Below are 22,951 nucleotides of genomic sequence, written 5' to 3'. Positions count from 1 at the left end.
CTGGCCTTACCTATCCACGATTCAAGTTCAGGCATTTTTCTCTTCCATCAACTGGCCACACAGGATCACTGGCAACAGGTGTGAACTGAGGGAGAGGCACCGGTGCAACAGTGGTGCCTGGACTTGGGAGTCCAGGCTGCCTGCTTATGTAGCATACTGGGCCCTCTGGCCATATTTGTGTTTGCTCCTAGATGTATCTTCCATGTTACAATGGTTTGCGACACGACTCAACCCAGCCTTATGACTTTATGGGACTGAAAGAACCCAGCTCATTATTGGTGGTCTTGGCTACATGGCTGCCAAGCATCCCGTCATAAGGTGCTACATCTCTGCCAGGGCACACTGGCACATCAGGAGCTGTCTGTTGAGAGGTGTTTACCTCTCCACTATAGATGGCATGGTCTTGATCCAGAATCCTTGGCATCCACATTGTGATTTTCCCATTGGAACTTGTCATAAACTCCACACAGCATATTTCCCCACTACTGATGCATCTAATGCAACAGGCATAGTTGCCTGTTCAGCCTATTTGAGTCACTCACCTAACATGGTTAACAGTATAACCAATTAGATTGGTTAAGAGCCTTGACAGAATGCTGTTAAAGAACACCTGATGGTGCAGGTAACTCCCTAGCACATCTGGACAGTCTGACAGAGGTGGCATTTGAACAGTATTTTCTTTTTTTTTTTTTTGCGGTACGCGGGCCTCTCACTGTTGTGGCCTCTCCCGTTGCGCAGCACAGGCTCCGGACGCGCAGGCTCAGCGGCCATGGCTCATGGGCCCAGCCTCTTTGCAGCATGTGGGATCCTCCCGGACCGGGGCACAAACCCGTGTCCCCTGAATCGGCAGGCGGACTCTCAACCACTGCGCCACCAGGGAAGCCCTGAACAGTATTTTTAAGAACACATGCTTCCTCTATAGCCCGAAGTAGAGAAAGCATAGGCAGAAGGAAGAGCATGGCTTCCGAGTACCTTATACTCAGATCTCATCATTTTTTCAATACATTTGAACTGCTTAGAACCCAAGTACATTGCCCTTTCCCCCTGTTGGACCTCATCTTCTTCCAACACCTTATGAAACCTCCCCCCAACTTATCGTCTTCACGGTGGGCATTTTACTGTGCAGAAGGGTCTGATGTTGTCTCTAAAGTGAGTTCATTGTGCTCTGTCTATATTCCAGAGCATTCATGAACACCCAAGGTTAATCCAATCTTAATGCTCCACTTTATGCCTAAACTCTGTTTCCAGTCTTTGTGTGTTCCTTAACCTCACCCCCAAAATAACTGAAATCGTGATTTAATTGATGTACACATGGCTTATAACATGAAACTAAGTTAAATGCTCTTTATAGCTTTAAACAAGTTACACACGCTGGTTTCCCTTTATTATGTAGGTTTATTCTTCTCAAAGGATTGCACTCAGGTTATCCTCTTTTTTCCAGACAGAAAAACGTTTGTTACATACTTCCTGCTAGACTGACACTTGAGGTTGTCAACATCTACCTTTATCACTGAGCGCTCTCTTCCTCTCTGAGGTATTCCCTGATCTACAGGTGGCGCTGACAGATGGCAGACTTGAGGTGTTATGAGATGACATGAAAACATAAAAGGCAAAATTAAAATTTGCTCATGAGACTTATTCCCTAACCGTTGAAGCACTCACTATTTTGTTTGAAACATTCTTGTAACTGAATTGAGTGCACTGGAAAGTTTTGTTTCAGTAATTCTAATGCTTTTTCAACTACTATTCATCTATGAATGGTTATATGTCAAAGCATAAGACAACACTGCATATGCGTAGAGAAAATATGGAAGTGATTCATCACATATACATTTGTAAATTTGGGGTTTTTTTTTTTTTTTTACCTTTGACTCTAAGAAATAAACTAGAGATATGTAAATAACACAGTATCCACATTGTAATGTTACAAGAATGGCTAAAAAGAACAGGGCCACAGTCGAGTCAGTAGCACTTTAATGAAATGAACAGAACCCATTATAACAACAGCTCTTTATTACATGGATTCAAATACACAGCAGACCAATCACGTTCCCTGAAATTTAACAATCACATTCAATTAAAACCTGTTAGTGCGTTCCTCAACACTAATTCTAAGGGGCTTCCTTCGAAATCCCTTTACAAAGCCTTGCACAAAGAAGAGGTTAAGCACCAGTAGGAAAGACTGTTGCTAGCAGTTTTATTTTATCCTCCTCCTCCTCAACAACAACAATCATGCAGTTTTTTCCTTCTATGTACATGGCATTGTAAAATGGGTGCTACACTCTGCCTATGGTACAAAGTTTATAAATACAATATACCAATACAAAGTCGAAGCCATTAAAAACATCTTAATAACAACTACCAAGAGATAATTAAATCTGGAGTGTTCATGGAACCTATGAAGAGATTTAGAACCAACACACAAACTCAAACATTATAGTAAATGTCTTACTTGGGAAGGGGAGAAAAGGGGACCTTCTTATGTGCTACTGAAGGGTTTTCTAAGTTGTTCCAAGTTTACTTTCTTTCTGCTATTATCTTTAAATACTGCAGAGCATTGTGAGCTGCGTCACTCTGTGCACTGCCGCAGGAGATCCCCGAGCCATGACAGACTGTGATGGGACTGGTGGACAATTCAGCGAGACATTGATACTGTCCATTGGCACTCAGTTCTTCTGCAATGACACATTCAAACGTGATGATTAATGCCACGTGCATAGAAAGCAGATCCTTTGTAAAAACAATACAATTGTTATTACCGTCTTTCTCCCTAAGCATCCACGGTATACTACTCCACTTATCATCTTTGTCATTCTTGTACAAACTGCCCAGCTACAGTGGTTCTCAAACACAGCTGTGCTTCATAATCACCTGGGGGAACTTTAAAGAAATCCAGGTGCCTGGGCCTCACTCCAGCCTGCTCTATCAGAAACGCAGGGTTAGGGGTTGGAGTGGCCAGATTCCTGCATTTTCAAAGAGCTCCCAAGGCAATTTTAATGTGGTTAGTTTAACAGTGTTTGCAAATTACTGAACCACAGCAACTTTTTTAAAAGGGAAAAAAAAACATTTGCTAGAGGACTGGAGAGACTGTATTTTCCACTCTGAAGTCTACAGTTATTTTCAGTAGACACTGAACCAGGAAATACACGGTTCAGGGCAAAACCTCCTTTGTGATGTCATGTTCTTTGGTTATTAAGTCTGTGCAGAGAGTTTAATTCCATTTTGTATATTTGTTTAGGATGTTTTAAAACAACACTGAAGCCCTGAAAACAAACGGTCTTAACATCTGATGAATCACTCTTACTAAAGATGGTTTATTGAGACAGGGAAAGGAGTAGAAACAGGTGAGTTGTTTGAAATTGTCATGATTAAATGTTATTTCAGCTAGAATCAATATAGTATAAAATATCCAGACACAATGGGATTATTTAATGTGTGAAGAGGCTTTCTAGTTCTAGCATCTAGGTTCTTTTTTTTTGCGGTACGCGGGCCTCTCACTGTTGTGGCCTCTCCCGTTGCGGAGCACAGGCTCTGGACATGCAGGCTCAGCGGCCACGGCTCACGGGCCCAGCCGCTCCACGGCATGTGGGATCTTCGCGGACCAGGGCACGAACCCGTGTCCCCTGCATCGGCAGGCGGACTCTCAACCACTGCGCCACCACGGAAGCCTTAGGTTCATTTTTAAATTGAGGTAAAAGTCACGTAACATAAAATTAACCATTTTAAAGTGAACTATTCAGTGGCATTTAGTACATTCACAATGTTGTGCAACCACCACCTCTATCCAGTTCCAGAACATTCTCACCATTTCATCACCCCAAGGGAAAACACTATCCCCACCCATACCGCCCAGCCCCCGGCAACTACCAATCTGTGGATTAACCTCTTCTGGATAGTTCATGGAAATGGAATCATATGTGACTTTTTTTGTCTGTCTTTCACATAGTATAATTATTTTTGAGGTTTATCCATGTTGTAGCATATATCAGAACTTCATTCTTTTTTGTGGCTGATAATATTTCATGGCATGTATATACCACAATTGGTTTATTCATTCATCTGTCAATGGACGTTGGGCTGTTTCTACCTCTTGGCTATTGTGAATAGTACTGCTATGAACATGTGTGTACAGGTATCTGTTGGAATACCAGCTTTCAATTCTTTTGGGTACATTAGCAGTAGAGTTACTAAGTCATATGGTAATTCATTTGAGGAGCAACAAAACTCCTCAGATTTTCCACAGCAGCTAAACTATTTTACGTGTTCACTATGTAACATATAAGGGCTACCATTTCTCTGTATCTTTACCAGCGTTGGTTATTTTCTATTTTATTCATCATAGCCATCTTACTGGGTGTGAGTTGGTACCTCACTGTTGTTTTGATTTGCATGTCCCTGATGACTAATGATAGCACATTCTCACGTGCTTCTTGGCCATTTGTAGATCTTCTCTGGAGAACACTGAGGTTCTTTTGAAAGTAATTGCATAGAAGTTAGTCAAATTAACTGACTGTGGTTTTTAAACTGCTGTTCTATGTTTACAAGAACTATTTAGTTCTTAAAATTGCTAAGGAGCATTTCAAAGTCATCATTAATTTGTAATCTAAAAAACCATCTCAAGTTTCCTTCTTTTCCCAGATTCAAAACCTTCCATAGTCATATTCATGACATGGCTTATTCATCTGTGTCTCAAACACCCAACAATGTGTAGATACTTAAGAAATATTTTTTGAATGAATGGTCTCTCAATCAGCTACGTTTTCTGATCATCTTTCTGCATTATTCCCCAGGTTCTGCATAATTCTCAGTATATTGAGGCACTGTACCTGACCCATCATTCAATCCCAAAGTAGTAGAGAAAATTAGAAGTTCTTTCAGTCCCTAAACACCCTACTTTCTCAGTGCTAGTAGCTCTGACAAGCTAGGTCCCCCCAGGTCACTAAGGCTAGAATAAGGGGTATCAAATTCTTCACATACTATACTGATGTTAAATCAAGACACCAAAAACACACAAGAACACACACATACAAACAAATTAGCCAGTTATAAACTGCATTAAAAGAAAAACCACACTGATTGCTTTCCAGTCTGTCTGCATTTGTCTATCTGAGTGATTATGAGCTAGAAAAAATATAGCAGTTCATAGCTGAGATGAGATAAAACTATAAATTGTCCCCATTTATCTCCCAGAAGTGGTACACAGTGATAAAGTGGAGAGAAGACGTCTGGCCTGACCCCCATAAACTTGGTACTTGTTCTAGGAATGTGGGTGCCTTTTTATTTGTCAAGCTGCCCATCAGGGCTGTTTTAATAGGTATTATATCAGCAGGGACTCTTCTAATCTGGCTCTACCACTGACTAGCAGCTATGTTATCTCAGGCAAGTTTCTCAACCTTTCTTTGTCTTACTTTCCTCACATATATAAGAATAATAGAATCTACTTCACAGTTTGAGGATTCTGTGGGTTGAAATATGTTATGTCCTTAGAACAGTATCTGGCACATAGGAACTCTATAACTCTTAGCTATTATTGTTTTTATTATTATAACTGTATAGATGTTACCTCTATTTTTATTGTTTATAAGAATGGGACATACCAATGATATATGTTACTGTTCTAGTAATTATATATAGTCAGAATCCCCAATCAATGAAAAAAATTATAATAGAGGTTTTGTTCCTCAAACATTTAAAAAAATAAACAGGTTTTAGCATAAGCTAAAGAAAAAAATCGTACCTATATCCAAATATGTTATATTAAAACCTTGTTCCTTTGCAATTTCACTAAGCAGCTGGATGTAATCTGTATTTGGAATACTGAGGAGGCTTCTTTTCAGTAAGTTGATCTTTTCACCAGGAGAATTCCTCAAGGAATGCCAAGTACAACCTAAAGAATGTCCTACCACATTTGTCTGAAAAACAGAGACGAAAGTTAAGACTCTTGGACTGGGTTCCAACGCTATTATAAGTATTAATTAAGCACTCACATTTAATACTTTATAAAGCATGTTTAAACTTTCCGATTTAAACTAGATAGCACTAACAAGCACACACATTTAACAAACACCACAATGTTAAAGAAAAAAGAATGTGCAATAATATACTGGAAGTATTTAAAAATACTTTTGTATAGTATAAAGGTCTCAGTCAAAATTTCTGATGGTCACGTTAAGATGTATAACATATTTAAGAGCATGATAAACAAATCTGCGATACAGCTGACCCTTGAACAACATGGGGGTTAAGGCAGCCGACACTCCTCACAGTCAAAAGTCCATGTATAACTTACAGTCAGCCCTCTGTATCCACAGTTCTGCATCCACAGAATCAACCAACCATGGACTGTAGTATTTACTATGGAAACAAATCTGCATATAAGTGGACCTGAGCAGTTAAAACCTGTGTTGTTCAAGGGTCAACTGTAATCGAGTCTGCCTAATGGAGCAATTTAGAAATTAAAATATAAAGGAATTTTCATATCTTTATGGCTTCTTGTATTAAATACCAGTCTCTGTAACTGACAGCTGTAAAGCAGAAAACAAAGAAACTGTAGACAAGGTGAAATGTGCAAGTTTGAGAACAAGACGTTCAAACGAATGGCATGATGTCAAAAAATTCTTATCAGACTTATCCCAGAACCCAATTGAGTTTGTTTTTTTCTGTTTTCTTTTCTCCTTTTCCTCTTTTCTTTATTTTCCCCTCTATCTTTACTTTTTCACTTCTGTTCTTAGAATACTTTGCAGTTCCATGTTAGTTTATGGTTTTTAAATTGCTTTCATATAATATGCCATTAGAAAAACCACAAAAAACTACTCTCTGAAGTAAGTAGGGCAACCTGTCCTTTGGTCTTATTTATCAATGAGCTTGACAGAGGTTAAGGGATTTTCAAAAGATCATAGGGATGGCCATGATAAAGAATTGGGTAATTTTTGCATAATTTGCAAAATGTACTAAGTAGAATTTTACATTCCTTGACTGGAACTTTAAAAAATGCTGTTTTTAAAAAAATCATAGGTCATCCATATAGTAAAAGGATACCTGTAACAAGAACAAATACATATGAAGAACAGTCTCTTTTCCTTGCTGCCCCTTCCCCAGACTTCTATTCCACTCCCCAGAGATACTTGCTATATTAAACACCTCTTCAGTATACTTCCGTACGCATTCTATGCACGTTTAAGCAGACACACGTATAATCTTTTTAAACAAAAATGATAGCTTACTCTTCTACACCTGATACTGTTAAGTTTTCTCATCTGTTAAGTTTTCTCATATCACTGCACTGCACATACATGCACTACAGTTACCTTACCAGTCTCCAACTGTAGGTTTTAGGTTGTTTCTGGTTTCTTTCACTAACAGTGTTACAATGAAACTCTTTTGCACTTGGATGACTTTCTCGACAGAATAATTTCTAGAAGTAGAACTGCTGAGTCAAAGAACATGTATGCTTTTAATTTTGATAAATATTAATACTTCCAAACTGATTTATGAGCCAATGTATACTTCCATCAAGTGTCTTGGAGGGTGTTTGTTTTCGCACACCCTAGCCAATACCAGGTATTGTCAAACTTTGTAGGTTTTGTCAAACTAAAGGTGAAAATAGTATCTTGTTTAACATGCATGAATAAAGTTGAACATTTTTTCCCCCACCATTTGTATTTCTTCTACTGGGTTGCCTTTTTTATTGATGTGTAAGCTTTATGTTTGGTATTGAAAACAGTCCCTTCCTACTCATGTGTTCAAAACAGTTTCTTCTTACTTTGTTTTTATTAGTTTTATTTACAGACATTTTGCTGTGCAGTGTAGGTTTATGTAGTTAAATTTGTGAATCTTACTTTACAGCTTCTATGTTTTAAGTTATGCTTAAAAAGGCTTTTCCATGCTAAGAATTTTAAAAGGAAAGCTCTTCCATGTTTTCTCATACAGTTCCAATTCTTACGTTTAAATCTTTGATCCAATTGAAATTTATTTTAATGTAAGGAATAAGGTAGCAACCTAAATATATCATACACCTGTGTGCATGTGTATTCCGCCACCCCTCACCTCCCCCCACAGTGTGGCTGTAAGTTATTTCTATACCATTCATCCTCTCACCCACTGATGTGAAATCTCACTGTTGTCATATACTATCTTCCTATATGGATTGGCATCTATACCTATCCTCTGTCTATTGCGATACAAAAGCTGTTTTAACTACTATAGTTTTATAGTATGTTTTATTTTCTGGTAGGGTATAACCCCACCTCCCGTACTCTTCCTTTTCAGTTTTCTTGGCTATTCTTGAGTTTATTTTTCCAGATAAACTCAGTAAAGTTGTATCAAGATCCAAAATGAATTCTGGTAGATTTTGACTAAGACTATATTACATTTTCATATATTTACAGTATTGAGTCTTTCCATCAAAAATAGATAGCTTTACATTTATTCAATTTCTGTTAAATCCCTCACTAGAGTTTTAAAGTTTTTCTCATATGAGTCCTGCACATTTCTTTCTAAGTTTATTCCCTGTCATATTATCCTCTTTTCTACTATTGAGAATAGGATCTTCTATATTCCATTTTGTAATATTGATAAATAGGGAAGCTATTAATTTTTTCTAGTATGCTTTTTCAGGACAGAGTTTCTATTTTGCTATAAAATGATCAATGTTATCAAGCTTCATACATTTTATTATTAAAAGTAATACACACATACAACAAAAAAATTAAATAGTACAGAATTATAAAAGCAACAATCCTCCTCCCTACCTTCAAGTCCTCTTTCCAGAAGCAATAATTTTCACCTTTCTATTTTTAATTATTCTAGTGGTTACCTTTGTAACAGAAATAATATGAGAAAGCTATTGATTCTGTATATTAATTTTATGATCAGTTACCTTGATGAATTCTCTTATTATATCTGGTAGTTTTTCTCTAGGGCTTTATAGGGATACAATTATATTATTTATAGTTAATGATCGTTTCTATCTCCTCTTATTTCCAACCTCTTGTTTTCTGATTATGCTGGTTGATACTTCTAGAACAATGTTTAAAAAAAAAGGGTATCAGGAATTCCCAGGCAGTCCTGGGAAGTCGTGAGGACTCAGCACTTTCACTGCTGAGGGCCTGGGTTCAAACCCTGGTTGGGGAACTAAGATCCCAAGAGCTGCATGGTGTGACCCAAAGGAAAAAAAAAAAAGGTATCTGTGGGCATCCTTGCCTTATTTCTGAAATTAATGGGAATGGATAAGCTATGTAAACATGTACCCATGATTTTGATTTTTTTCCTGAGGTATATATTTTATTTTATTTATTTATTTTTAACATCTTTATTGGAGTATAATTGCTTTACAGTGTTGTGTTAGTTTCTGCTGTATAACGAAGTGAAGCAGCTATATGTATACACATATCCCCATATCCCCTCCCTCTTGCATCTCCCTCCCACCCTCCCTATCCTGCCCCTCTAGGTGGTCACAAAGCACCGAGCTGATCTCACCGTGCTATGCAGCTGCTTCCCACTAGCTATTTTACATTTGGTAGTGTATATATGTCCATGCCACTCTCTCACTTCGTCCCAGCTTACCCTTCCCCCTCCCTGTGTACTCAAGTCCATTCTCTATGTCTGCGTCTTTATTCCTGTCCTGCCCCGAGGTTCATCAGAAACATTTAGTTTTATTAAGATTCCACATATATGTGTTAGCATATGGTATTTTTCTCTTTCTGACTTACTTCACTCTGTATGACAGTCTCTAGGTCCGTCCACCTCACTACAAATAACTCAATTTCATTTCTTTTTATGGCTGAGTAATATTCCATTGTATATATGTGCCACATCTTCTTTATCCATTCATCTGTCAATGGACACTTAGGTTGCTTCCACATCCTGGCTATAAAAATATGGGACGATTCATGAATTTGCATGTCATTCTTGCACAGGGGCCATGCTAATCTTCTCTTTATCGTTCCAATTTTAGTTTCTGTGCTGCCGAAGCGAGCACTGAGGTATATATTTTAAATCACAATAGGGATATTTTACAAGAGTTTATCAGTAATGACTGTCAAAATTTTTTGGCATCTATTGAGAGGATAATGTTTTTTTCCTTTAACCCATTAATGTGATTAGTTATAGTAATAGATTTACCAACACTGAAACACTCTTACAGTCCTAAAATAAACCCTACTTGTCTATGGTATATTATTCTTTTAATGTTCTACTGAATATTAAGGTGTTTCACCATAAGGGAGATTAATCCATAATTTTTGCCATTGGGATTTGCTATTGTCAGATATTAGTGTTATGTTAGTTTTGGAAAATAAATTTAGAAGCTTCCCCTTTGTTATATATATTAACTGGAAGAGTTTAAATAGCATGGAAGATTATCTCTTCCTTGATGATTTAACAGAATTCACCTACAAACCTGTGTTTTGTGATTATAGTTTCATCTCTCATCCAGTTTTAAAAGAAGTGAATGCAGTGTTTCATATTTTTCTATTAAAAAAGCAAAACCAAAACTATATTACTTATTCAGATATAGTCTTTTTTCCCTACAGAATGAGCCATTTTTTTTTTTTATCAGAAGCTTAGGACACTCCTATAGTCTTCACTTTTCATTTCCTACCTAACATCCTACTCTCAGATAATGGACCACCATACATACCTATATACAAATATCAGAATCTCAATTAATATATTATGTGTAGCCCGATCTCTTAAGTTCTCTATCTGAATACCAGCTCCCTACTCAACATTTTCACTTAGCTACTCCACAAACATTTCAAATTCAATATATCCTACGTTTAGCTCACTATCTGCTCCCCCTCAAATCCTACTCATCTTTTGTGTTCCCCATATTATTGAATGGTACCACCATCTACTCTGTTGCCAAGCTAAAAATGTTTATTTCTTTCTCTTTCCTTACTCCCTACATGTAATCAGTTACCATGCCCCATTCACTTCAGTTTTCTAAATAATTTTTAAATCGATCATTTCAACTGCCACTACCTTAGTCTAGGCCACCATCATTTCTCATCTGCTTTTCTAAAACAGCATTGTAGCAGGTCTCTTTGACTCTAATATTCATTCACTCACCATAATGCTGCCAGTGATTTCCCTTCTAATGTATAAATTAGATCTTGTCCTTTACATATTAAATTTATTTAATGACTTTGCACTACCCTCAGGATAAAGTTCAATCTCCTTAACATAGTAGTTCCTGCAAGATTCAATCCCTCTTTTCCTTTCCGGCCTCATTGTTTGAGACTCCCTCCCTCCAAATCTATGAATATGCTCCAGCCATCCCAAATTACTCTGTGGTCCTAGATCACATAAAGTGTTTCACTCCTGGGTCTTTGTACATGGTCTTTCTTCTCTCTGGAATTCTTTTTTCCTGTTGTCATCCTATAGGTCTCAGCTCAGCTATTACTTCCTCCAAGAAGTCTTCCTAAAACCCCGTCTTAGTTGGATCCTTCTCCTACGTTCCCAAGACGCCTCTGGAAGGACCAGTCTGTAGGGTTCTTTTCTCTTTCAGTAGGCTGGCTACAAACTCCTTAGGGCCAGAGACTATCTCGTTCACCAAATGCCAGTACCTGGCATCAAGCTTGGCAAATAATGAGTTCCCTAAATGTTTGCTGAGTGGATAAATGAATGGATGAACCAAGAGATGGGAGTGAATTGTCAATCTGAAGGCAAAAGTGGCACTAGTGACTTACCATCTTTAGATACCATCATATTATTCTGAATTTGACTGTGCCTCCCAAACTCTCTTACCTGGCCACGCCTGTGATCCTGGCTCACATACTGCAAGCAGCTAAAATTGGGGTAGTGTATTACTCAACAGTTAAGGGATTTGTTTAATACTGCAACTCTGAAGTATCTATACAAAAAGAAATCTAGAGAAGTTTCCTACAGCAACAGATGTTTAATCACATTAACATTGTAGACCTCCGATTATTACTCACCAAAGAAATGTGGTTCTCTGGAGAGATATTACTGAATTTGGCAAGAAATTTCTCAGCAGCATTTCTCTTGGCTTGTTTCTTTGATGCCCCCTTTCCTAAATAAAGAAAAAGGAATAGTAGGTTTAGAAAATAAGCTAGTGTCCATAGAGAATGACCAAATGTTTAATGTACTGTGTTTGGTCAGAGAACAATCTCATGGTTTTTGTATACTATTCTTTTTTTTTTTTTTTTTTTCCCCGGTACGCGGGCCTCTCACTGTTGTGGCCTCTCCCGTTGCGGAGCACAGGCTCCAGACGCGCAGGCCCAGCGGCCCAGCCGCTCCGCAGCACGCGGGATCCTCCTGGACCGGGGCAGGAACCCGCGCCCCCCTGCGTCGGCAGGCGGACTCCCAACCACTGCGCCACCAGGGAAGCCCGTATACTATTCTTTTACAGACGTGACATCTTTACTTGTTGTGCTTCATACAACTGTTAATGGTTACATTTTTGAAGACGTTTCTTTAACAGTTTATCTTTAATAGTTACACTTTGTTTTTCTTTAACAGATGTATCTCCCTATGTCTAGCTTTAATGAACCATATTTGGTTTAATTCTGACTAAATATTCAAATTTACCAAGGTACATTTGAATTACAACTGCTATCTTTCAATGTCTATTTCTTGCTTATAATCTCCTATACACTGATAACTATGTGGAATTTCTTTCTTTAACATGAATAAGAAGGGCATAGGAGAGGCTAGAGTTGAAAGACACTATCAATATCATCTATTTCCATGTTTACAGATTTAAAAACTGAGATCCAGGCAGGGAGATTAAGCAATTTACCTAAACTTGCAAATCAAGGACTGCATCAAGAACAGGAAGCTGAGGTTCCTGCTTCTGGCCTAGGGCTTTCTGCACTGGCCCACACTACCTCTCAAGGGCAAACAGCTGCTTATTACTTAAGACTAATATCTAACCAAGGTAAAATTCCATTTCAAGCCACTTAACAAAAACATGCTAGAGAAGTTAAAATAGGAATCCTCAGGAGTACTTTATTAAGTGACTTTTTTCTCATAGTCTGTGGCCTTTACAACGTAAAGTTGTTGTAATTTAAAAGGTTAATTTCTACTTTATTTTTATCCCACTGCAATTTTTTGCCATCAGCCTCTTAATAATCATCTTGTTTTCAAATGTAATCTTCTTGTCCTCCTATCTTCTAGAATAGCTATTGAAACTCCAAGAGATTTACTACTGCTTTTTTCTCCAAAATGATTTTTAAGTCCCTATTATATCAATGAAGACTGTTTAAAGAGTCAATTATTTATTTGTTTCTCCATTACCAACTCATAATTTTAAAAAATATCAAATTAAGAAGTAAAGTATTCTTAAGCCAAACATTTATACTTAAATTCAACTGCAGAAGACTTCCCTGGTGGTGCAGTGGTTAAGAATCTGCCTGCCAATGCAGGGGACATGGGTTTGATTCCTGGTCCAGGAAAATCCCACATGCCGTGGAGCAACTAAGCCTGTGCGCCACAACTACTGAGCCTGTGCTCTAGAGCCTGCAAGCCACAACTACTGAGCCCACGTGCCACAACTACTGAAGCCCAAGTGCCTAGAGCCCGTGCTCTGCAACGAGAAGCCACCACAATGAGAAGCCTGCGCACCGCAATAAAGAGTAACCCCGCTCGCCGCAACTAGAGAAAGCCCGCGCGCAACAACGAAAACCCAACGCAACCAAAAATAAATAATAAATTTAAAAAATTTAAAAAAAAAATTCAACTGCAGAAAGTTAGAAACAGTAGACCAGGAGTGTCAGTTTTTTTCCCCATAGAAATATTTGAAAAGAAATCGCAACAGAAATTTCTATGGTCATTCATCTTCTCAAAATATTTCAAATGTCTTCAACTGTATGAGGGTAAAAAGGAATAAGTACCAGTTTCCATGAATGACTCTAGCCTGCAAATTGTGGTATATTCTCTCTTATGAGCAGGTCCTCCCTCCTGGGAAAGGGTATATTCAGGAAGTCTCCAGCCATGATGAATAGCCAATTCCTAGAAAATCGAGATGAGGATTTATTAGTAATTTTTACTATGCAGTGGCTCAATCACACAAATGATATTCTCTCATGATTTTGATCCCATATCTATTTATATGTTTGCAAAGAATAATGATATTCTGCAATGAAAAAAATGAGAGAAGGCCCTCTATTTCCCAGAGATATTCCTGCATTTTATATCTTATAGGCCCACAATACCAAAACGGAAGCAGTTTTCCTGTGGTGAAGCAGTGAATGGTGCTCTTCCATTAAGCTGTAGTGAGTTGATATCAAAGAGTTCAAACAGAAAGACAAGCTACGTTCAGCCTCTGGGAACATCAGAGAGGACAGCTACAGGTCTCACAGCCATCAGTTCCTAAAGCCTCTCCCCTCCTAACTATAACCTTCCATACCCATGGCTGCCTAACTAACTACATTCGATCGAGAGCAGATGAGAAGCAGACAGCAAACAAACACACTTGGATGAGGCTGAGGAAAGAAGGGGAAGAAAACTACAGAAAAACTCACAGAGGAGGAAAGAGACCAAAGGACTGGTTGGATAATAGGGTGGGGAGTTGTCCAACAGAGCACATGGATAGTCTGCAAGGAGGATATTCTGCACACAGAAATTCAAAGCTGAATATATTTTTTTGGTAGAATAAGCAAATAAGCAAACGACTTCCCTTTTCTTGAGTTAGGTAACTCAGTTTGGGTTCTTATAAAGTCTTCTGTCTCAACAGAAGTAGAGATTTGTCACAAGAGTGGCAAGAAATATTCTTAAAATATAAAACACTCTACCCATGTGCACTGAGGTCCTGCTGATCTCAAATGAGAATTCCACAAACCAAAGGCAGATACTGTATATGGAAGAAAATCCGAAACATAAATAAATAGGAAAATAATTTCAAGTTAGCACTTTAACATCTAATGATCATAACCTGGAACACAAAATGTTATACCATCTTTAAAATATTAATTCCTTCTCTCAGCCCTTATGATATTATCAAAATTTATGGCATTTTTTTCAGTAGACAAAAAGTTAAGTATGGAAAAACTGTGCCACTTACCTGTAATGAACCAATAGGATTAAGCTGGTTCTTTGGTTGCTTGGAAGGGTCAGGCATTAAGGGATCCGGAACTGCAAAGCTAAACATTTTTATAAAGTGTTATAAAACAAAATAATCTCCCCCAAATTATTAAGTAAAGGACAAGCATTTTCAATTTAGCTTTCCATGCCTTTGCTGTTGCCTTTCCTTCTACATGGAATACGCTTCTCGCCCACCTCTTCTGTAAGAATCTGATCTATCCATCATCCAAGGTATACCTCAATTGCCACTTCCTCTCAGAAGCCTATTCTTTTACCCCAGTGGAACATAACTTCTCCCTTCTTTGAACCACTGTAGCATTTGGTTTGACACTTTCTTAAACAAATTATTTTACCATAAGTTGTACACTCTTACAAATACATGTGATTTGTCTATCCCTCACCACACCTCTCCCCTGTTCAGACTATAAAATCCTTAATGGTAGGGCCTATGTATTACTTGCCCTCATAAGCCTTGCAGTGCTTTATATATAATAGATGCTCAATAAAAATGTATTTAAATAAAGTACACTATTGTTACAACTACAAAAAAAGGGAAGACTAACAGGAAGTTTAGCCTGGCAATGTAAACCATACAGATCATAAATGTAGCTTTTTCATCCAGATAATTATGGAAGAAAGACCTGGTTTGATCTATTATCTGCTCTATGCTAGGATAATCTTCCTAAGGTTTATATGTATCCTGTATAAAATTGATGGCCAGCATGAATCTGATTTGAGCATGTGGGGACTGTGATTAGAGAAAAAGAGAACAACCTCTTCTAAGTAGTGTGAACTTAGTAGTTACTTGGGTGATGGATGCCTAACGTGGAACAAGCTGCATTTCAAGGTTACTGCCACCTAAGCAGCTAGAGGCATTTCTTCCATGACCAGTGAGGTTGTTATTGCCATTTCCTCAATTTCCTCACGTTTCTTTTCTTTTTTTTGCGGTACACGGGCCTCTCACTGTTGTGGCCTCTCCCGTTGCGGAGCACGGGCTCCAGACGCACAGGCTCAGCGGCCATGGCTCACGGGCCCAGCCGCTCCACGGCATGCAGGATCCTCCCGGACCGGGGCACGAACCCGTGTCCCCTGCATCGGCAGGCAGACTCTCAACCACTGTGCCACCAGGGAAGCCCTCAAGTTTCTTTTCTACCTGCCAGAATTTCAAGCTTTACATAAGCTGATGAGATACAAATATTCACTTACAATGCTGTACACTGAAGCTACCCAAGTAATTGTGATGGAGAAGTGAGAAAGTCTCTATCATATTAGGCCACTTTCAGCCTGATTTACAGCTTAGCAATTCCCATCTTATCTGTCAAGAAGCACAAATACATAGTAAGGTTTGTTAGCCTTTTTTGCTGACAAAGTGAAGTGCCCATGTGCAGAAAGGACACTCTGTATACTAATTTCTATGAATATATGCAACACTTTGGGTTGACCTTTGGATTGCACAGAAATGGCATGGCCGTCACCAGCAAGGGGAAAATCCAAAACCCGCCATGCCATTTGGCATGTCCAGAAGGCTAGCATAAATCATTTATAATGTATGACCCTAGTCATTTTGTGAGATCCAAGGCTTTTGCTGGTTGGTTCTAAACTACCTAAAAGGTTTAGAGTTACTAAGTAAATGGGAGGAACACTGCATGAGAACCTAAATATTAATATATCCCTAAGCCAGAAGTTCTTCTATGACTAGGAAACAAAAAACCCATCCTAAATTCCCATGGGCCTCTTCTCTCAGCTATGAGCAGATATACCAGATTGTACTCCAAATATACTTGAGTGCACGTAAAGGGAAGAATTTACAGGCAAAATGTGCTCCTGGATGTGCCCATTAGAAATCAAAGGACACCAATTTACAATACATGAGATGCTCCAGGACCAGCGCTCCTTCCAAAAGCACCTAAGGTGATAACAAATTTATTTTGGAAATATTTGTCAAGAATTAACATCCCAGGGGCTTCCCTGGTGGCACAGTGTTTAAGATTCCGCCTGCCAATGCAGGGGACACAGGTTCGAGCCCTGGTCCAGGAAGATCCCACATGCCGTGGAGCAGCTAAGCTTGTGCGCCACAACTACTTAGCCTGCGCTCTACAACCCGCGAGCCACAACTACTGAAGCCTGTGCGCCTGCAGCCTGTACTCCACAACAAGGGAAGCCACTGCAATGAGAAGCCCTCGGCAGCTAGAGAAAGCCCATGCACAGACACAGAAGACCCAATGCAGCCAAAAAAAAATAAATCAATCAAATAAATGTATTAAAAAAAAAGAATTAACATCACATTTAGAAGGAAATCTCTTTGTCTCCTTTCAAATTCGAATTTCTAAAAGAATACTTTTAGCTGATCTTTTTCTATCTCACACCTTGTTTTCTTCATTGTAGAAACAAACTCTTAATCCAGTAAGATGTTTGCCAGAAACACTCTGGTTTTCTAGTGTTGCACCTCATCTACTAATTAATAGAGCCTTCATCTACTAATTAATAGCTGGATTTAATTTCTTACGGATAAAGTTGTCTTTAGTGGATGACAGGTCTTCACAAGGAAATAGAATTTTAGAGCTAGATATTAACAACTGTTTACTTTGTTGCTTTTGTGAGCATGTTCAAACTTTTAACCTTACCTCAGCCATGATATTTTTGAGCTGCAGAATACAAAGAAATTTAGCTCACCAAATACTTGCATTGGCTTTCAAAATGTTTATGGCAGCCTCTGCAGCTCTATGTTTCGCCAGCTTCTTACTTGTACCTTCACCTGAATTAAGGTTAAAAAAAAAAAACTCTTTACATGCTGTGAAAATGTGAGGCTTACATAGATGTTTGCATAATACAAAACAAAGCCACTACACATTTTATATATATACACACTAGGTAATAAAAACATACACTTGCATACAGTTATCACTGAAATAAAATACCATATGAAGTTAATACATTAAAAAATCTCTGTGATTTAAAAAATTGTATGTATTTTTGTATACCTGTATAAAAATCGTTATACAGGTATACATTATACATGCTTATTACATAAAGTAATAAAGTAGACTATGTCATACCTTCTGAAGAAATGCAACTTATTCCATTATTCTTAGAAAGGAAATTCTTCTATAGCAACAAGTTTCCTTTAAAGGAGCCACTTACAGCAACACCGTTTGTCAGCAAAATGTGCACACTTTCACTGTAACAACCCCTCCTATACTGAATTAAACCCCTCTGCTTGGCTAAGCAGTCATGACTACCTGTTGGATACAGTGGGGGAAGGTTTGTATAGGGAAGAAGTTGAGAGATTACCTTAAGCGTCTTCCATATAATCTGTATCCCTTACATGGGTAGCTAAGGGGGCAGAAGAGACTAGGCCTGACTAATCACTGAGACTGATGCCTAATTTTAGTAAGCAACCACACAAGTAAATTGTAAATTCAGTCTTTTTCCTTCTGACTTCAAACTAGGTGTTGAGAACCTTTCCAAAGTGCTATCAGAATGCTGATGTCCATTCCTCCTGTGTGGAGGAAAGAAAAGGAACATGGAACAAATTTCAAGCATGGCTCTCAAGTGTTGGAGACCACATAAACCACACTTATTTACCCACTAACATAGGTATTAAGGATATACCCTTGACTAATGTGGGAGTTAGGGGCACCGACCCTCTGCGCTGTTGAAAATCTACCCATAATTTATAGTCAGCCCTCTGTATCTTTAGTTCCTCCATTTCTAGCTTCCTCGGTAACTGCGGAATCAACCAACCATGGATTGTATGGTACTGTAGTATTTACTACTGAAAAAGATTCTCGTATGAGTGGACTGCGTAATTCAAAACTGTGTTGTTCAAGGGTCAACCGTAGTAGAGAGCTAAGCAGGGTCCCTGCCCTTAAAGAGTATACAGCCTAATGTGTGAGATTCTGTCTATAAAAAGACATCTGGGGGCTTCCCTGGTGACGCAGTGGTTGAGAGTCCGCCTGCCAATGCAGGGGACACGGGTTCGTGCCCTGGTCCGGGAAGATCCCACATGCCGCGGAGCGGCTGGGCCCGTGAGCCATGGCCGCTGAGCCTGCGCGTCCGGAGCCTGTGCTCCGCAGCGGGAGAGGCCACAACAGTGAGAGGCTCGCGTACCAAAAGAAAAAAAAAAAGACGTCTGAAATGTGGAGTATCACAGCAGGCCTAAGTGCAGGTTGTAGGGTAGCCTACAAAAGGGATAGCTCCCCTACTCTTGGTAAGGATTCAGAAAGGTTTCATGAAGGAGGAGATAACTAAACAAGGACCTGAAAGATCAGTAAAAGTTAGTGAGGTGAGGAGAGCTGGAGGATTAGGAAGAGCACTGTAGGTGGAGAAAGTACTTGCAGAGCCTCAGAGGTAACACACAGCATGGTGTTCTCAGGCCCCAAGTTGTAGGGGACAGTAAGAGCTTGAGGAAAGGAACTTTGAGGCAAAAGGCGAGAGAGCTGAAGGGTAGGAGAGGTCAAAGAATGGTCTCCTAAATTTGTGCTTATCAAACTTTAGGAATTGCCTGGGAATTTGGTTAGAATGCATACTAACAGTAGGTGTTGGATGGGGCCTGATATTCTGCACTTCTTTCAAGTGCCCAGGTGATAGCAATGCTGCTGTCGACCACATTTTGAGAAGTAAGGTTGTCAATGATGTTAAGAAATTTATATTCATCCAGAGGGTGATGGGAAAACCACTGAATGGATTTTAAAAAGAGGAAGTACATGCACATATTTGAATGCCAGAAAAAACACTCTGGTTTTTGTGTGGAAAATGGACACCACAAGATAGAAGCTAAAAGAGCAGCTATGAGGCTGCAACTATAATCCATGTGGCTCGGATGGTAGCAACAGAAAGATGAGAGAAGCAGACAGATTCAAGAGATATTTAGGAAGTAGGATTTGGGGGCAGACTGGACAATAGGCAGAGGGAGAAGAAGGTGAAACCCAAATTTCTACTGTAAGCAGACGGGTGACGGTGGTGCCTTTACTGAGCTGGAGAATGCAGGGGAAATGGATTTGAGAGAGAAGATGGATTCAATTTGGGACAGTGAGAGACTGAGGTGTCTTTGGGTCATCCAAGCAATAATGCCTAGCAAGCACAGGCAGATACACTGTTCTGTAACTGCACCTGGGCTGAAGACAGAGGTTTCAGAATTATCAGCCTTTAGATAGTATTTGAAGCCATGGAGGTAGATAAGCTTGCACAGGAAGACAGGACAGTGTGAGAAGAGTAGGGGGACTAAGCAGTTGCCACAGGTTGTTAATCTTTGATCTAAAACACACTGAAGGGAGAAAGGCTACTTTTGAGTTTTCACTGAATGTTTTAAAATAGACCAGCTAAAGCAGTAGTGCAAATGTTGATTCCATGGTTCATATGAGGAACCTTCTAGCTACAATCTAGCTACAATCCACCTGCCCCACATAGACAAAAAAGCTTCAAAATTTTCTTAAAGTGGCTTCAATGAAAATAGCGGAATCCAGATTTTCAGGGACACAAACAAATGATGCCTTCAGATTACCAGATGGTGGAACTTCAGCCTTCTTGCTGAATTTTTTTCTTGGCATTCTTCCAAATTAAATTTAGTATTCAATATTTTTTGTGTTTGCCATTAAATAGATACATAAGGAATAAAATGTCTACATTTACAAATGGGCTACTTCAGTTATCATTTGCTCAAGTTCAATGACCATAATAAGGTGAATCTTAATTTTGAAACTTCATTGCTGTGTGACCTTGGGCATGTTTCTTATAATCTCTCTGGACCTATTTCCTCATGTATAAAAAAGGTGATAACATCTTATTAAAATACTGTACAGTGCCAGGAACTAGGAGCTGCTATGCAATATAGTGTAGTTGAGCTTTCCGCCTTCCTCATTTTGCTTGGATACAGAACCGAGTGTGGTACAATGGGCCCAAACTGCCAAATGAGTCCATACATAGAGGGGAGCAGCTCAGAAAATTCTGGGGTCATGCCTCCTGGCATCTGCTATAACCTATGAAATTTGACAGCACCTACTGATTCATCTATGGCTGCTCCAAGAGCCTTTCCTGCTTCTCCCTAATTCTTGGAAGATCCCTAGGAGGATCCTAGGGTATGTTTCTGAGCTTCTCTTGGTATCTGGGGAACAGAAAATTAGGGAGAGGATCAGGAAGTTGGAAAGTCCCAATGACCTGAGAAAGGTATCAGTTTTAAGAGCCTGCTCCTCACCGTTGTCTCTGGTAAAAAGGGTACTTTTCCGAACTAAGAAGCAATACCAAGTCTGACCCGCCAACCCACATGGTTATCGGGGTTCGTTGTGCATACAGACCTGTGCAGGTTATGTCACCAACGGTTACTCTGAAGGTGAAAGTGGGCACGTGTATTTGCACATCGGATCTTTCACATTCATAAACTGGGATGTTCTTGGTCTTCATGCCGTATTCATGTAATACCTGAATTGGTGTTTTCCCTGGCTTAGCTGTGATCATCTTCCCCAAACTGCAAAAACCAGAAAAAGCTGTGCTTTGCATGTCAAAGCGGGGAGGGAAGCAGAAGCAAATAAAGACTAGTTTTAACAGCCACCAACGGTGACGCCGGAGGCACCGAAGCTCCCCGTCGGCCAGGGCTAGAGCTGGCGAGGCGCGACAGTCTCCCGGCCCCGCTGCGGCGGGCGGCGGGCAGGGTGAGGGAGGTCTTTAGGGAGACAACTTGAATGCGGGTAGGAGGGATTCGCGGGGGAATCGGGAGGTACGCTCGGGTGCTGCAACCTCCCGGGACCAAGGCTATAAACCCCTTTCCCAGGCGGCGGCCGTGAACCACCTCCGGCCACCCCGAGCCTCCCGAGGCCGCAGGAGGGGCGGGGCCGGGCCGTAGACCCCGGCCCGCTCGCCGCCGAGAGGGCGGGGCCGAGCGCCCGCCAGCAGCCGCGAGGACGCGAGCGCCAGGAAGGGGCTTTACCCAGAATGCCGCTGGACAGCCGGCTCCCCCGCCCCCTCCTCTATTGCCCACCACTCCCGGCCCTGCCCCGCTCGGTCCCGACCGCCCGGGCGCTGACCTGAAGGTCCCGCTGTCCTCGCGCTCCAGCGGCGGAGCCGCGGCGCGATGCCTGCTCTGAGACATGGCCAGAAGGGACGGCTTTGCGGCGGGAGGAAGAGCAGTGTGGAGCGACGTCTTCGCTCCGCGGGTCGGTCGGTCCCCGAGAGGAGCGAGCTAGAGCCGACGCCGCCACCTCCTCCCCTCCTCCGACTCCCCTTCTCCTCCCCGCTTGCGTCCCTCCAGGGGATGGGCGGGGGGCGGAGGCGGAGCTTCTGTGCGGTAGCGCCGGTCCCGGCTCCCGGTCACGCCTCCTGCTGTCCCGGCTCGGGTAGAGCTCCTCGGCGGCCCCGCCCCCTCGCAGCCCCGGCCCGTGCGCCACCTTCGGCCCAGCGGCTAGTGGGGACCGCAGTTGTGTGTCCTCAAAAAGAGGCCGCTCCCTACCCAGAGAGAGGCTTGTCGTCGGGCGGGCAAGCTTCAGCGACTGTGAGGCCTGAAGCTCAGCCATTTTTTTTTTTTTTTTTTTGGAGGGGGTTGCGGGGGACGGGGAAGAGGAGCGGTGCGTCACTTTAAGAAAATGATTTTAAAATTCCAAATGCAAAATTGCCGGAGAGCCTCCCTAGGCCTGGGCCCGAAGCCTGAGACTCGCGGTATACCCGCTCCTGAGGGCTGAGGTGGGCTCCTGTCCTGGAGTCCTGCTTTTAGGTGCTCGCGGGAACGTCCGGACACCCACTCCTCTCACCCCAACGTGGGCTCCATTGTCTTCTAGGCTTTCATCGCCTGATGAGTGCTGGGCTAGCGGATCCCAGCAAGGCACGTTAGGTGTAAACGAAGGCTTTTCTGTGGACCCGATTCTAATTAAATGCTGTTTCTGCACACCTGTGTTGGTTGTAATGGCGTTTGCTTGGG

The 22,951-nt window shown here is 40.8% G+C and overlaps 1 protein-coding gene and 1 non-coding gene across 2 annotated transcripts; both read right to left on the bottom strand.

The window, feature by feature from the left end:
* Positions 1–1,952: 1,952 nt before the first annotated feature.
* PRKRA (protein activator of interferon induced protein kinase EIF2AK2) lies at positions 1,953–22,255 on the bottom strand. Its single transcript, XM_060151411.1, has 8 exons — positions 22,065–22,255; positions 21,339–21,508; positions 17,719–17,800; positions 15,026–15,104; positions 13,857–13,974; positions 11,940–12,034; positions 5,738–5,912; positions 1,953–2,675 (listed from the first exon to the last, which is right to left on the bottom strand). Exons 1-8 carry the CDS (start codon positions 22,127–22,129, stop codon positions 2,518–2,520), a joined length of 942 nt encoding a protein of 313 aa, XP_060007394.1. The 5' UTR covers positions 22,130–22,255; the 3' UTR covers positions 1,953–2,517.
* Positions 9,873–9,979, bottom strand: LOC132522536 (U6 spliceosomal RNA). The gene has a single exon (XR_009541276.1). It is a non-coding gene; the product is annotated as a U6 spliceosomal RNA (small nuclear RNA).
* Positions 22,256–22,951: the final 696 nt, after the last annotated feature.

The sequence above is a fragment of the Lagenorhynchus albirostris genome, chromosome 6, assembly GCF_949774975.1.
Source record: "Lagenorhynchus albirostris chromosome 6, mLagAlb1.1, whole genome shotgun sequence".
NCBI classification, from domain to species: Eukaryota; Metazoa; Chordata; class Mammalia; order Artiodactyla; family Delphinidae; genus Lagenorhynchus; species Lagenorhynchus albirostris.
This window is presented reverse-complemented; position numbering and strand designations above follow the sequence as displayed.

Coding starts and splice junctions, on each gene's coding strand:
- PRKRA (XM_060151411.1), bottom strand. CDS start 22,129: ATGTCTCAGAGCAGGCATCGCGCCGCGGCTCCGCCGCTGGAGCGCGAG. Junction 21,509..22,064: donor GAGGACAGCGGGACCTTCAG/GTCAGCGCCCGG, acceptor TGGTTTTTGCAG/TTTGGGGAAGATGATCACAG. Junction 17,801..21,338: donor TGGTGACATAACCTGCACAG/GTCTGTATGCAC, acceptor ACCTTAATTCAG/GTGAAGGTACAAGTAAGAAG.